This window comes from Myotis daubentonii, chromosome 5, assembly GCF_963259705.1.
Source record: "Myotis daubentonii chromosome 5, mMyoDau2.1, whole genome shotgun sequence".
NCBI lineage: Eukaryota > Metazoa > Chordata > Mammalia > Chiroptera > Vespertilionidae > Myotis > Myotis daubentonii.
This window is the reverse complement of record NC_081844.1, coordinates 81,443,079-81,459,758: the sequence shown is the minus strand read 5'-3', so window position 1 is coordinate 81,459,758 and position 16,680 is coordinate 81,443,079. Positions and strand designations below refer to the sequence as shown.

Sequence of the window (16,680 nt, the reverse complement as noted above, 5' to 3'; positions counted from 1 at the left end):
TTCACTAATTTCACAATATGGTAGAAATAAGATAAACACAGGAAGGCATTCATCTTCACCCCTGGAATTCCATCATTACTCACTATTGTCTGTTCACATATAAGTAAACAAAGATGTATGGCAAATGAACAAATGAGAAAGTACCGAGATCTTTTCCTGAAAAGTATTAAATTGGGAAAAATCACTAGTGAGAACTAATTTGTATTGTCCCTCTTCCCTTCAAATGACTTTATATAAATTTTATATTTCATTTATTCCTTCTTTTGTCAGTAAAATATTGGGTACAAGGTCTAAACTACAGTAAGCCTAAATTAATATTAAATAACTAGAATGGAAAAAAAAAAAAAAAGATTAGGGAAGAAAAAGAAAGACATTAACAATAGACCCCCAAAAATTTTTTAACTAGTATTCTCTATGGCAAAAAAAAAAGTCAAGTGTCAAATTTCACAGCATCAGGTCTTTTAAATCCAAACTTTAAAAATTCAAAAACACTACTCAGTTTGCCTAATACAGCTCACTTAATAATTTACCTGCTCTGCCCTGGCCAGTTTGGCTCGGTGGATGGAGTGTCAGCCTGCGGACTGAGGAGTCCCAGGTTCGATTCCGGTCAAGGGCATGTGCCTTGGTTTTAGGCACATCCCCAGTGGGGGGGTGTGCAGGGGGCAGCTGACTGATGTTTCTCTCTCATCGATGTTTCTAACTCTCTATCTCTCTCCCTTCCTCTCTGTAAAAAGTCAATAAAATATATTTTTTAAAAAAAAGATTGTGTATATATAGATACATATAAGCACATACATTTATATGCACAAACATGCACATGTTCTAAGTGTTACTCAGTTAATCTAGATAAAGGATAGAAGGTCGCTCATAGTATTATTTTTATAAATTTAAAAAAAATTGTAATTTTTTTTAGAGAGAAACGGGCATGAGGAGTGGGGGGTGGCAGGAGGAAGAAACGACAATCTGTGTTTCACCCATTCATACATTAATGGTTGATTCTTATGTGCCCTGACCGGGAATAGAACCTACAACTTAGCATATGAGGACAACACTCCAACCAACTGGGCATCCTGGCCAGGGCCATAAGTTTAACATTTTTCAAAATAAAAAGTTGGGGAGGAAAGGGGCACATAGAAAGCCATTTATCTATTCCTTGAAAATTATGCTTCACCCAAGAGTCAAGGAGCCAAGAACATATTTGCCATTTATACTTAAAACATCTCAGATCCAACATCTGTATGGAAAACTCTTATTTGAAAGAAAAGTTCTGATACTCACATTGCCCATGTACTCCGAGAGCAGGTCCTGCAGGGCCTGGCGGACAGCATTACACTCAGCCACAATTCTCTCACGCCGGTCATCACGAGTGCAGGACGAGTCAGCCATCAGGGCAGCCCCACTAATGATGCTTTCCAGGCGCTCCTCCAGGGAAGGCCTAAAGCGCTCCTCGCTGAAGCTCAAGGGGTCCACAATGATTTGTTTCTGCAGAGGAAGCATTATTAAATGTTACTGCTAATCTCTGTTCCCTCCATTATTTCCAGAAGGTGAGGAAAGTGCCTATAAGAAACACAAAAATTACAATGCCTGAAAGTTATACTCCTTGACAGATGAGGGACCGTACTATACAAGTTGGTCTATGGATCACTTCTCGAAGAAGGCACTGGAAGCAGTACTATCCACCTGAATAGGGTCTGGATAAGGTATACCACAAATGGCAAACAAAAATATGTCAGCATAAAAATCATGTTCAATCTACTTAATCTGAACATTTAGAAGCCAGCCTATGTAGTATTAAGTTACCAAATGAAAATTACAGGGAAAATAAAAGTTAGCTCTCTTTTTCTTTTCTATGTACAGAGTATACAACTGCTACACGACACGGGCAGAACTGTTTCACCACAAAAAAATTAATAAAATTGACACCTGTCTTCAAATTTTCAGAATGAAATGCATTTATAATCAATTTCAATCTATATCTTTAAGTTTTCAGTAAGATGGTAGCAATCCGTCCCAAAAAAGCCACTCTATGATATAACTGCCACAATAAGAATAAGTCCTTCCTATCTCCCCTTCATTCCCTTGACTCCACTTATATCCAGCTTTACCAGTGATGAGTGAGGTCACAAGTAAGCTATGGTACAAGGTCAAATATCAACACCCCCAGGACAGTGGCTATTGGTCTCCCTCCAACTTCTCCACTTGATACAATTTATCCTTATACTGGTAAATGTCTGGGCAACTATTTTACTTTTAATTTTTCTTCATGGGGGCTATGTTCTTATTGATTTAAACTTAAATGCCAAGGTTTTTCTTTAAAAAGCTTGCCGTTTTCCATAAGTGTACATTTCTTCTTTCCCTTTCAAAGAACCCTGTTTCAAAATTTAGCATGCATACCTTGAGTTCATTATTAACCTACATTTTAGCTCATCATTTTTCTTACCAGATTAAGTTACTACAGGATTTCTCTGGTCAAAACAGAACACACAATGCATTCTGACCAACAGGAATGAGGAATTAATGGTCCCAGAACTTAAATAGTCATAGCGCTGCAACCAACCTGTGATCATTCAGTCCAACCCCCTCCCATATGAATTAAGTAGCTTCTGATATTACTCAACTTAGGGCAAAATGTAACTCTTACTGCTTTGAAAGAGACCAATATGTGAGTGGGAAAAACAACAACGCCAGTAAATTATAAGATGTATCATCAGAGTTTGCTATAAAGTCACTTAATGCTTAAGGTTCCAGAGTAAAAATTCAGTTCTAACACCATGTTTTCATAATTTATGAGAAGTACTAAATCATCCATTCATATCAGCAAGGATCAGTTACCCACACCAAAGTAAAGTACTGAGACAAAGCAAAGGCAAGGAAAAAAATATTAAAAATAGAATGTACTCCATTGTATTGATTCATTACTTTATAGCATTTCCTACTTATGAAAAGATGCTGACAACCTGAAAAACAATATTTCTTATGTTAATTAAAATAACAATAATAAGATTTTTTTGAAAAATCTTAAACTGCTGTCATCTACTGGAACCAGGAGGCATTGTGGGTAAAAATTTAAAAAACAAACCCACCAAAAAAAAATTAAGATTAGATACATAGGATAGTGTGTACATAGAATATATAGGCATCATCTATAAAGGTAATTACATGGCATTATGCTATAAAAGTATTTTAACCCCAAATTTGCTTCCACTTGATTAAATTTTGTCTATTATTACAATTTAGTCATTGAGGAAAACAAGTATATCTCGACAGACAAGATGATGGCACTTCTGTTTTAGTCATTTATGATGTGTCTTTATCTCCAACCAGACTGTGCATTTGCCTCTGTATCTCCCATAGCTTCCCATCTACCAAAAGGTTAAAATCTTGGTTGAAATAAACTGAACTCATATCCTCAATAAAGAACAACCTTGTAGGAAACACAAGATGCATTAAAGAATTCAGAATTTTAATCAAACTGAAAAAGAAAAGAAAGAGAAATGCTTTAGGACAAGTCAAGATAAGTAGACTTGATGATTCATAAAATTAATTTCAACTTAGATTGCATATCTAAGTAGAAATTGAGCTTTCATTAGGAACCTTGATCACATTTCCCCAGAAATCTAACTTTAGGGGATGGTCAAGAGCCTGAAGTTCCTCCCAGTATAACTTACATCAAAGTTATTGAGCGCATATGCCAGCTCTCCTCCTCCTCCGCCCTGGTGCTGGGAGGCATCATCCGACGCGGTGGCCTGGGCTGCATTGGAAATGCCTGTGACTGCCTGCTGCAGCTGCTTGTATATCAGGTCTCTGTTGGCCTTATAGGCTGCAACATCAGGGTGCTGCAGGCATGCCTGGGAAGCAGTATAGAGAATCGGAACGTTTTTCTGCAGGATTCCTCTGGCTGCAGCCATCTGATCACGATGGCCCACATCTTTCAGTTCCTATAAGAGTAAAGCAATAAATTTTAACAGTTCCATTCATATAAAATTTTGTCGGTAAATATTGAAAGTTAGAATTTTTACTAAATAGACACAATATTTTCATTAAGTCTGGCTTGGAAGCTCATCACAAAGGAGGCAATATATGGCTTAGTAGATAAGAGTTCAAACTTTTCCAAACCACACAGACCTAGATTTCAATCTCCAGCTCTACTTTTTCCTAACTATTGTGATCTTACTTTAAGTCTCCATGGTCAGTTTTACCTTCTGTAAAATAGGAACAATAATAGTACCTCTCTTATCATTGTATTGAGGATTAAAAGGGATAATGCACATAAAGTACTTAGCACAGCATTAAATAAAAAGTAAAACTTAAAACTGACTAGCATCTTGATTGCAGCTATATAAAGATATATGTACCTATTCCAACCAAAATAGAAAAATCATTCAGAGAAATACTTAAAGTAAGATTTATTATAAGGAGTTTTTTATTAAGTTATAAAATTCATTACAGGAGTTTTGTGAAATTTAGGATAAGATACCACAGGTGTACATGAACTATGCAAACCAGCCAGGTATTCTACCAAGTACAAGACTCCTCTCCTCCCTTACCCCTCCCCAAAGACCACCTTAGGACACAGGTCATTAGGCACAAAGCTGAGGCTCACACGCTCCATACTGAAAATCAAAAGGTTTATATTTCATTATAATACTCTATGTACATGTGGTCTTAAGTGAAAATGTCCTTTACAATTTCCTCTACCCCATAATTATAGTCTACAGTTAAAAGGATTTGAGGTTTCTCATGGTTTACACTACTAGCCTCTAACTGGTAGACAGGGTGAATATACTAAGTGACAAATAAGTGATACCAACAATAAGCAAGATGTGAAGGAGGTACTTCTGATATCCCCTTGTTACTGAAATTATTCAAACAAATAAAACTAAGTCTTTAGTACCAGTAAATGTGGATTGCCACCACAGAAGAGAAATAAGTGACAACCAGAGCTGTCCCAACTCTATTTTATGTGATCACAGAATTTCAATGTTAATGTCACCAAATGAGTCCTAAAGTACAAATTTAAATGTGTTAAAAAGAAATACTAAATGTGTAAACATGTAAGAGAAAACTGACTTACTTAGAAAGGCCAAAATCACTTACTCAAAGTCTGATTCAACTATTTAATGCTCACCTTTCTAGATGAGTTCCTAACTAAGCATTAGAAACACCAAACTCTGAAACTTCGTCTCACTATATATTTTAGATTTGCATCTTTATTCAAACCTTGTATGACAGCTTTCTATTCCTCCTAGAATTCTTTTCTCATTTGAAATCTGAATTTGCAAGTAATAGCTCACAGCATTCCAAATGCCCTGTAGCACACCACAGTACATTAAGCTAAATATTCAGAAACAGGACCCTGTGGATTTAGAGAGTCAGTGATCATTTTAAGACTCCAACTATGACAGGGAGCTGAGGCTAACCATTATGCTTAAACAGCTGGTGCACAAATTCTGAGTAGAATTTTTCTAAATGTCTTGCCTCACCACAATCTCAAGGACTTTTAAGTCTGCTAGGAAGGCATTTGCCTTGAAGCACTTGTATCTGTCCTCTGTTTTAATACAAATGTTTTGCAATCAGCTTTGGCATTCTTTGTAAGTAACTATAACCTAGATCAGTACAGCTGTTTACAAAGGTTATTAAAGACACTTGTGGTCACCTAAAGTTAATACATAGTGTCTGAATTACTATTCAACGCCTGACTTTCCTTAAGCCACTGCCTGGCCTGGTATGATAAAAGTCTACAATTGAGGCATGGGGGTGGCCGCAGCATGGAGGACGACATGATGGTAATCTCCATGCTGGAGTTCCAGCAGGAACATCACACCTGTTTGCTGGATCACTGAAGTCAGTCAGAGTCACTGGAAGATGGAAGTAGAGAGACCTAAACCATCCCTGGGAACTGACTGCCACCTGGACTGCAGCCTGGTTTTTAGATCACACCATGTAATTCCTTCCGAGTGTAGGCTCAGTAACATAAATCAGGCACCAACAGGAGTGCTCTTAAATGGAATATCATATGTTTGCTTAAATAGTTAAAGAGGATATAAAAGAACGTTTTCCTGGAAAATAGCAAGGCTTAGGAGAAGCCCAGGGAGTTCAACCATATGAAATAAAAGTTTAGCTTGAATTTGGAGAATTAAAAACAAAACAACAACAAAAACCTACCTTTCCAAAGACTACATCAGGTTAAATACGCAGAACAGAATCCCCTGGATTTAAAGAACTAATTATCATCTCAAGATTCAAGCTATGACACGGGGCTGGGGCTAGGGCTAACCATTATGCTAAAGCAACTGGTGCACATGTTCTGTATGCATTTTCTAAATGTCTTGCCCTCACCACATTGTATCTCTGAATAGATTCCTATTTACCAAGTATTGGGGAATATATTTGAATCTATGACAGCTAAGTATCATCATTTGTCCTAACTGCCAAAGTGCCTTAACTTTCACTATTATTATTTTTTAATCCCCACCTGAGGATGTTGATTTTTTTTTATTAATTTTAGAGAGAGGAATGGGGGGAGAGAAAAAGAAAGAAATATCAATATAAGAGAGAAACATCCATCAGTTGCATCCCGACCGGGTATGAAACCACAATCTAGGTATGTGCCCTGACCCGGAATCAAACCTGCAACCTTTTTGTTGTACGGGACAATGCTCCAACCAACTGAACCACCCGGCTGGAGCACTACTTTCTCTTTAGAACTGCTTTTGTTGTAACACAAAGAAAGTAGAGTTTGTTAAGTACAGATATGAAAATGTACACTATCATAAGACAGCACTATTTACTATAAAAATAATAATCGATGATAAGTATTCTTTTCAAGATATATAGTGCTTATAAGTAATCCAAATTAGTAGGAAAAGTGAGCTATTAAGCAATATAATATTAGTAAATTACTTATGAAGTAAGAGTCCTTTGGTCTACTTTAATCTTCATCATTCTTCAACTTCACCAATTCAGTTATGTTTCAGGCAGACTCAGGAACAAACAGAAAACACAAGGAAGAAATGACTGCTTTTAATGTAACTGAACCAACATCACATGCAGTTACCAAGAAACAGAAGCTAACTTCTAAGCAATCTATAACACTCTCTCTTACCAAGTGCTGGAAATTCAAGTGGAAGTTTCCTCTCATTTCCCTCTTACTATAAAATTTGATGTCTTCTCTTGGACTCAAATGACTAACCTCTGCCCCATCTATTTTACCCTTATCATCAAAGAAAAGCCTACAGCCTAATGGAAATTCAGCACTTCTAGTCAGCCAATAATATTCTAGCCCAAGAAAAGTAAAAGATTAGAAACACATGCAGAATTCCATTCCAGGATGGATGTGTAGTACAGGTAAGTGGCTCACTTATTCACTCACTTGTTAAATAAATATTTATTGAGCACTACTATATCCAGGCAATGTTCTAAACACTAAGGATTATGGTAGCTATTTAAACAGACAAAATCCCTGTCCTCTGGAGCCAGAGAGCCCCAATTCAAAACCTGGCTCTACAATTTACTAGATGAATGACCTTGCCAAATTATTTAATCTCTCTGTGCTATATTTCCTTCATCTATTGGAATATCTGATCAATTATAGTATCTACCTTACACCATTTTGTGAAGACTGAGTTTGTGTTTATAAATGGCTTATAACAGTGTTTAGCACACAGTAAACACCTTTTTAGAGTTATTATTTCTAGCAACAGCCCTCACTAGGATGGAACTCATAGTTTTGTGGACTCTGGTCTCCAAACAATCCCCACCCAGGTCCTCTGAATGAACCCTCAGGGATCCCCAAAAATACTGGGAAGAGAGAATGTGTAAGAATGTGAGTTTTGACATGTGAAAGACTTTGCCAAAAGTCGTAGCAGGTTTTCTGACTATTTTAAAAGGACAGTTTGCCTTGAACCCAGACTTTATATGCCTGGAGATGATTTATGGAAGGGAGGGAGGGAGCAAGGAGAGTGGGCAGAAATGGGTGAATGAATAAATGGTTATGTGGGCAGGTGGACGGATAGATGGGTGGGTGGGTGGGTAGGTGGATGGGTAGATGGAATGATATCCCTACCCCTGAAGAAACTCTTTTACGTTTTTGCTCAGAAAAACCTGAAGAAATAGATAAATTCCATAGAGCCTATAGACCTTATGAGGTTTAACATTTCCTCAATAGGTGGCTGCTGCTTAAATGATACAAGGGAGGCTAAGGGAGCCAGTATACACATGGAACCCAACACAGCTCTTGAGGAAATATCCCTTTTATGGACTAGGGCTGCCTGCAAAGGTAAGAGGCTCAATGAGAAGGTAAATTATTACATACCAGGCCTGGGAACAGATGAAAAAGTCAAAGGTGAAAACAGTCTAGGGCAGCGGTCAACTGGTGGCCTGCAGACCACTGGTGGTCCGTGAGGTCCAAAAGGTTGGCGACCACTGGTCTAGGGGACTAAGCGTACAGTAATAGAGGAAGTCTGCCAGGAAAAAAGTGTGGAAAAATGGACCAGTTACTGAAGGAGGCCAGTGGGCAATAGGCAAAAGGGAAAATTTCCACCAGGCTGGTACCTTAGGATAAAATGAGTAGCAGTCTACTTCCTAAGAAAAGCACTAGTTTATAAGAATACATAACAAGGCCCAGACCTATGAAAGGCCATTTTATGAACAGGAGGCACAAAGGAGCCTATAGCCAGCCTACTCAATGGATTTTATTGTAGGAGGTTAAGGCTAAAGGTTAAAGAGTTAAACCTGAGGAAATCTATAAATAACCATCACATACTACAAACCCAAAACAAACTTTAAAATGGGAACACGTATCACTCAAGATACCAGCAGTAAACAGATAGTAAAATCAAGCTAGGTAATTCTAAGATGGTTTAGGGACTATGCTACAAAGGTCTGGGCAAAATACAGGGAAACCACAAGGTCATTAGAGCACTTAGGCCTGAAGAGACAAGAGGAAACAGTAGATACCATAATCTAGGGAACAGGTAGGTGTGTGGAGAATACCACCAGACACAGGATATGACTTTTAGCCACCCAAGGGCAACCAGCCAGGAAAATAAAACCCCAGCCTCACTCTCCTATGTCCTCTGATCTTCTATTCATGCTCCCATTGGCCAAAGCAACCAAGAGCTAAAGGGCAAAGGAGTCCCTGGATGCAGTCTAGACAGGTGAAGTTCCTAGGGCAGAGAGAAGGATGCACAAGGCCAGAAAACAGATATGGAAGGGCAAACAGAAGATCATCCAGCATGTTAATTAATAACTTCAAGATTTTTATGACATCTTATTTTGGAAATGTTTGAAACTCTTGATGGATTCACGGCACACAGGATTAAAAGTCTGGCAGCATTTCCAGTAGGTTTCTCCAGTAGCATACAAAATTCTGGACTATTATGTTTTATCTCAAGAACAACACTGATATATTTATCCCACCATTTTACAAAGATATACAACAGTATCAGTCTAAATGTTCTCACTTTCTTCACATAATATTAAGTCTTCATAAACCAAGATATGACTGACTAGGTTTTAAGACAGTGCTATTATTTGGAAACTTTGTTTTTTAAATATAACTAATATTTATTTCAGGTATTCAAGTGAGCATTTATATCAAGAACATTAAGTAAAATAAATTATGGACATAATTTGGCCAGCCTGTGTTATTTATAGAATTACCATACTATTATATATAATAAGTTCTTCTAAGGCAGTGGTTCTCAACCTTCTGGCCCTTTAAATACAGTTCCTCATGTTGTGACCCAACCATAAAATTATTTTCGTTGCTACTTCATAACTGTAATGTTGCTACTGTTATGAATTGTAATGTAAATATCTGATATGTAGGATGGTCTTAGGCGACCCCTGTGAAAGGGTCGTTCGACCGCCAAAGGGGTCGTGACCCACAGGTTGAGAACTGCTGTTCTAAGGATTAATCAGCTCCAGCAAAAGGAAAAAATTACTTGAAATTTATGTGATAGAGACATAAGCCAAGACTAGGACAAATGCTAAAAGTACAATGATCATATACTAACTATATTACTCAGACAGTATACCAAATCTCACTATATTATCATATGTAAAAAAACACACAAAAAAACACACACAAAAAACAACAGGATCTCATATGTGGTGCAGATTCAATCTGATCACATCTTCTAGCTTGAAATATGAGCAATAACTACTGTTCACCAATTGCCCACTGCCTGGCACTATATTACATATATTATTAATTTAATCCATTAGTTTTATACTAATGTAAATATGACCAAATGAAAGTTACTAAGAAGTCTTCAGAGCTAAGGCTGTCAAAAACGGGACATTTAGAGTATTGACCCCATTTTTCTCATGTTTGTCAGAGCTCTTATTGGGTGTTCTGTCCCCAAGAAAACTACCCCCATCCTGGACCATAAGGTAGATCTTCATTACTCTGAGTCAGATATAGTATCTGCTTTCCTCTTACCAATGCTTAGTGAGGAATGGCTATGTTACACAATTCAGATTTAGGGCAAATGTGTTAGGGGCTTCTAGATTACTTGCTTATAGACATAAGGAACAATTCTTTTTTTTCTCACTGGCCATACTGACGTGCATAAATGTCATGCCTAAAGCTTCAGCAGCCATCCAGTGCCCAGCACTGAAGATGGCAGTGCTGGAAAATGTCAAGAACCTGGATCCTTGCTGATATTGCAAAGCCTTTAACAATCCTGAAGTCAGAAATATAACTTGCGATTTCTAATAAGTGAGAAAATAAATCCTCCATTGTTAAGTAGTTTTGGAGCTGGCTTTTCTGTGAACTGCAATGTAAAATATCCTAACTGGGTTAGGTATTGGCTAACAATAATAATAATTGATATTTTTCTGGGCTTCTTTAAAAATAGGAATTAAAAGCTGGATCAGGACTATGGAAGTTGTAGGGGGCTGAACAGTGACATATGCATCTCCCCTACAGAACACACACCTAACACACAGCATCCAACAGGAAGGGCACGGGAAGACTTCAAAGCATCCTAACAGCAAAAACCCCAAAGATTTAGCAAAGCTTGAAAATAAGAGCATTGATCCACATGCCACATAACACAAATTTCTAACACTATGGAAACTATTAATAGCAATTAATAAGAAATACAGTTGAGCCTTGAATAATGCAGGTGTGAACATCCCCCCACCCCCGCCCCATTCGAAAATCTATGCATAACTAACTAGTTGGTCCTCCACCTCCTCAGATCTAAAATATACATAAATAGTGAAAAAATATGGGGAGAGGGGAAAAATTCTTTCTGATATAGAAGTCATTCCATATGTCTGAACTGATTTAAGGTTTTTAAAAACCTGAGATAAATTCCATTATCAACTCAAGTTAATCCTCAAATGCACATAACTATTACCTCTCCTACACTATCACAAATTGCCAAGCTACTTAAAGCAAAATTTTTAAGAGACTAAAATTAAAAGCATAACGTGAATACAACTTAATTTTTAAAATAGTAAAATGTTTTAATGGCACTATATTGGCAGACAGAGGTACTGTAAAACTTGGGTAAAATGAATTTTTCAAACTAGTAATAACATAAATAGTTTTAATATATCCCTAAATCATGACTATACCTGTTGCCTTTTAGCTGCCATAATGTTCAGTTTATCCACTTCAGGTTTCAGGGCTTTATACTGTATTCCTAAGTCTTGTTCAGTGCCGGCATTCCTCAGTTTCAAGATACCATCTTCCACCTATTAAATATACCCCCCCAAAAAAAGAAAAATTCTAAGCAATTCTTATATAAAGAATTTTTTATGTTCTGCAACAGCAATTCAGTCAGCAATTCAAACTTTCTCTCTAGTTTACATGGCACTCAAACATTTGAGCAGCTACTACATGGGAGCTTTTGGAGAGCTGAAAAGGACAGTATTACTGATTTCTATTTAAAGGACACAATTTAGCCGAAACCGGTTTGGCTCAGTGGATGGAGCGTCGGCCTGCGGACTGAAAGGTCCCAGGTTCGATTCCGGTCAAGGGCATGTACCTGGGTTGCGGGCATATCCCCAGTAGGAGATGTGCAGGAGGCAGCTGATCGATGTTTCTCTCTCATCGATGTTTCTAACTCTCTATCTCTCTCCCTTCCTCTCTGTAAAAAATCAATAAAATATATTTAAAAAATAATAATAAAAAAATAAAGGACACAATTTAACATATCTTGATTTCTCAACTCTGGAACTCTACTGGTACAAGGAAATGTTTAATCAGTATTACAAAAAAGAAAGGAGTCAAAACAAAACATTTGCTACAAGTTCTTCATTAGAATCAAGACAACACAGGTCACAGTAGAACCTGTATGAAATACAATTAGAATAAAGGAATAAGTGGAAATGTAACAAAAACATCCCTGGTTCATTTAGGTAAACCACTCCATATCCCAAGGAATGCTGAATTAAGTATGGCCAGTAGCACTTTCACTGTGATAGAGAAAACAAATTACAGACACAGCCTGTACTTACAACTTTCAGCTGAACAAGTAATTTGTAGACATCTGCCATGTCAGCCAAAATAAGCAGCCGGGTAACAGCAGAAAGCAAAGCTCGAGCTGCCCGAACCATGTTGCCACGCTTCACGGAAGAGCAGGGATCATCTGCAAACTCTCCCGCAGCACTCTTCATCAAATCACCTGTTTTACAGAATGAAGAAAACAAACAGCAGAAATGAGCCAAACAGCTGTTTTACATTTAAAAAATAAAATAGCCCTGGCCGGTTTGGGTCAGTGGATAGAGCGTCGGCCTGCGGACTGAAGGGTCCTGGGTTTGATTCTGGTCAAGGGCCCTGTTCGGGTACATGCAGGAGGCAACCAATCGATGTGTTTCTCTCACGTCAATGTTTCTTTCCCTCTCTCTCCCACTCCCTAAAAATCAATGGAAAAATATCCTCGGGTGAGGATTAAAAAAATAAAATAAGTGAAATAAAATAGTTCAAGCTTTGTATATTTCATGCATGAAATTTAGTTTAAGATTTTTATTTTTGTTGTTGTGTTTTTCTTTCGTTTGTTTTAGAACTATTACTAAGAGAAAAGCACCCTCATGTTGCTAGTGAAAGCACAATATTTGGAAAATGATTTGGTACTATATATCAAAAGTCTTAAAAAATACTTCTTTCCAATAATCTAATAATACTCCTTTCAAAAAGTAACATTATATGTATCCTAAGAAAACTAAATCCAAGATTTGAGTGGGAGAAAAAATGGATCTAATGCAATTTATTCTCACATCCACAGAATTATACAGAAATATAGGAACCATTATGCAGGACCACCACACTTCATTAACCATCCCAACTGTTTAATGTGTACAGCTCTAAAAGTAATAGAGACTCACTGGTATGTGGAAGACAGAGTTCAGTCACTGGCATTCATTTTTCTCATAGTAAAACATTGCTAAGAACTCAAATGCTCAACAATAAGAATCTAGTTAAATAAACTATGATTTAACTTATAATTGACTATTCTGCAAATATAAACATATACATGAAAAAATGTTAAGGCATATGATGGAACCTTAAACAGAAAAAAAGAAATTATAAATGTGTGTAATCTGGGTTTAAAAAAGAAAGATTGAAGTAGTAAGGGTTAAAAAAAACTACATTTTATATAACAAACAAGTATTATATCCATAATACAGAAAATTAAGCTAAAAACATAAACATTTTACTATAGTTATTAGGAATATCCAGCTTATATAACCCTAAAATACAGTGCTAAAAATTTATATATAACATTTACTAGAAACTTGTAAAATAACACAGTTTTTGTCATTCATTTCTATTAGTAATCATTTAGGTGCCTATATCGTCCCTCTTTTCTTATAACGGGAAACAACTAGAGGACCAGGGCTTTGTCTGTTCCACCAGTTATACTGTTAGTACCTATATGGTGACTATTTATGTACTTGGAGAATCATATACTTCTTCCCTTGACTGAATGTGTCCACTTCAGATTAAAGCTTAAAGGCCATTCACGCTCGCTTCTCTTCCACAAATGTAAAAACGTACACTCTCAAGAAACCTAGCCACTTCTGAAGAGATCTACCGAATTTCTCCTATCAAACTTACTTGGATAACATGAGCTGCTGGGGGTGCAGGTGGGAATTCATCCTCAGATTAATATATTAATTAGGTTTAGAAGCAACATATATACTAAGAATAAAGACAGGCTTGGGCTCTGCATATCTCTTAGGTCAGAAATAACTCACAATGAAGAATCTCACAGTTAAAAGTTTTTTTCTGTATGTAAAATACACAGATATGAAGATACAGACATATGGTAACTATTATGTGGATACATGACATTAAAATGTTACTTCATGGTACTTAAAAAGACAGAGCACATTTATTTATTTATTTAACAAATATTTGAACGCCCACAATACATCAAAGACTGTATGAAGTGTAGTGATATAGTGCACATGAAACAACCCATATCCTCATGGAGCTCTATGGAAGGGGAAAGACAGACAAGCAAACAATTAAAAGCTAATTAAGACAAGGCACCTATACTCGAAGGGCTCACAAATTAGCATGTATCACAATGCAATCAGACTTACAATGGCACTGTGGACATGGTGCTATGGGAAGATAGTAGGAAAAGCTATTTACTCATAGAAGAAGTTGTCTCAAAAGCCTTACAGAAAAAGATTTTTGCCTTAGGCAATATTAATATTAAACAAGAGATACAATAAATAGAATTTCACCTATTTATTGAGAGCTTCTTCATTACACACTAAAACAAACAATTTCACTGGCAGGTGAACAAAGCTAAACAAGACTATCTCTCCTTTCAAACCGTTTAGTCCAGAAAAGAGGAATGTGATAATACAGAAATCATGTAGCATGTTAACATACAAGCTGTAAGAAAGGCACAAAGTACTACAAGGTTTCAAAGGAGGAGATAACTAATGACCAGCAAGTTTTATAGAAGACAAGGCACTCTGAAATAGACTCTGCCCTCCAAGGATAGGAAGGACTTTGGGCAGTGGAGTTAAAAGAATTAGCACTTTAAAAAACGAAAAAGCAACATAATAATATCCAATATTTATTAAATGTCCACTCTATGGCACTATCACATTTTATTTAATCACTAGAGGCCCGGTGCACAAAAATTTGTGCACTCGGGGAGGGAGGGAGGGTCCCTCAGCCCGGCCTGTGCCCTCTCCCAGTCTGGGAACCCTCGGGAGATAACGACCTGCTGGCTTAGGCCTGCTCCCGGGTGGCAGAGGGCAGGCCCACTCCCTAGGTGCAGCCCCTGGTCGGGCTCAGAGCAGGGCCATTTGGGGAGTTGGGGCACCGCCCCATGTCATGCACAGAGCAGGAAGGATCAGGAGGTTGCGATGCCACCCTCAGTCATGCTCAGGGTAGGGCCGATTGGGGGATTGGGGCACCGCCCCCTGTCACACTCAAGGCAGGGTCGATGGGGAGGTTGCGGTGCAACCCCCTGTCACGCACAGAGCAGGGCCAATCAGGGGGTTGGGGCGCTGGCCCCTGTCACTCACAGAGCAGAGCCCATCAGAGGGGTTGGGGCGCCGCCACTCTCACACTCAGGGCAGGGCCGAAGGGGAGGTTATGGCTCTACACCGTCACACACAGAGCAGGACCCGTTGGGGGGGGCGGGGGGGGAGGGGGTTGGGGCACCACACCCTGTCACACACAGAGCAGGGCCGATCAGGGGGTTGGGGCACTGCACCCTGTCACACACAGAGCCGCAGAGCGATCAGGGGGGTGGGCAGCTCCCCCCTATCAGGCACAGAGCAGGGCTGATCAGGGGGTTGGGGCACCTTCCCCTGTCCCGAACAGAGCAGGGCGGATAGGGAGGTTGTAGCCCTGCCCCCTGTCGCACACAGAGCCGCAGGGCGATCAGGGGGTTCAGGGGGTTTGGGCACTGCCCCCTGTCACACTGATGCCGGTGCCGGGAGGCCTCGCGGCTCCGCTGATCCCCGTGCACTGGGTGTGTGTGGGGGGGGAGTGTCCCTCAGCCCAGCCTGCCCCCTCTCACATACTGGGAGCCCTCAGGCGTTGACCCCCATCACCCTCCAATCGCAGGATCGGCCCCTTGCCCAGGCCTGATGCCTCTGGCCTAGGCGTTCGGCCCGGGCAGCGGGGACCCGCAGCTGCAGTGGCCCCACGATGGTGGGCTTCGCTTTAGGCCCAGGCAAGGGACCCCTAGCTCCTGGGACTGCCAGCTTCAACCGTGCCCAGCTCCCATCGCTGGCTCCACCCCTACTTCCTGCTATCACTGGCCAGGGCGGAAAAGGCACCTGATTCTCTGATCATGGCTGGGGGGCAGGGCAAAGGCGGCCCCAGGGCCGCCTTTGCCCTGCCCCCCAGCTCTTAGCTCCCCCCTGGGTTTCTGATCACTGTCAGTGGCAGGGGGCTTCTTCCTGCTTTCCCTTTGGCCTCCCTGCATTGTGCCTACATATGAAAATTAACCACCGTCTTGTTGGCAGTTAACTGCCATCTCAGTTGGCAGTTAATTTGCATATAGCCCTGATTAGCCAATGAAAAGGGTAGCTCGTACGCCAATTACCATTTTTCTCTTTTATTAGTGTTGATATCAACCACCTAGAAAGTTAGGCTAATATTAGCCCTTCTTTACAAATAAGACAACTAAAACGTAGGTTAACTAACTTAATCACAGTTACCTAATAGTAAATGTGTACAAC

At 39.2% G+C, this 16,680-nt stretch overlaps 1 protein-coding gene across 2 annotated transcripts in view; it reads right to left on the bottom strand.

The window, feature by feature from the left end:
- The window catches only part of CTNNA1 (catenin alpha 1), a 194,337-nt gene that overhangs the window by 120,168 nt on the left and 57,489 nt on the right, over window positions 1–16,680 (bottom strand). For both annotated transcript variants that reach the window (XM_059698505.1, XM_059698504.1), the window contains exons 4-7: window positions 12,478–12,644; window positions 11,593–11,712; window positions 3,669–3,938; window positions 1,279–1,482 (exon numbers count right to left, since the gene is read on the bottom strand). In XM_059698505.1, coding sequence (XP_059554488.1) covers window positions 1,279–1,482; window positions 3,669–3,938; window positions 11,593–11,712; window positions 12,478–12,644 — 761 coding nt within the window. The remainder of the gene's footprint in view (window positions 1–1,278; window positions 1,483–3,668; window positions 3,939–11,592; window positions 11,713–12,477; window positions 12,645–16,680) is intronic.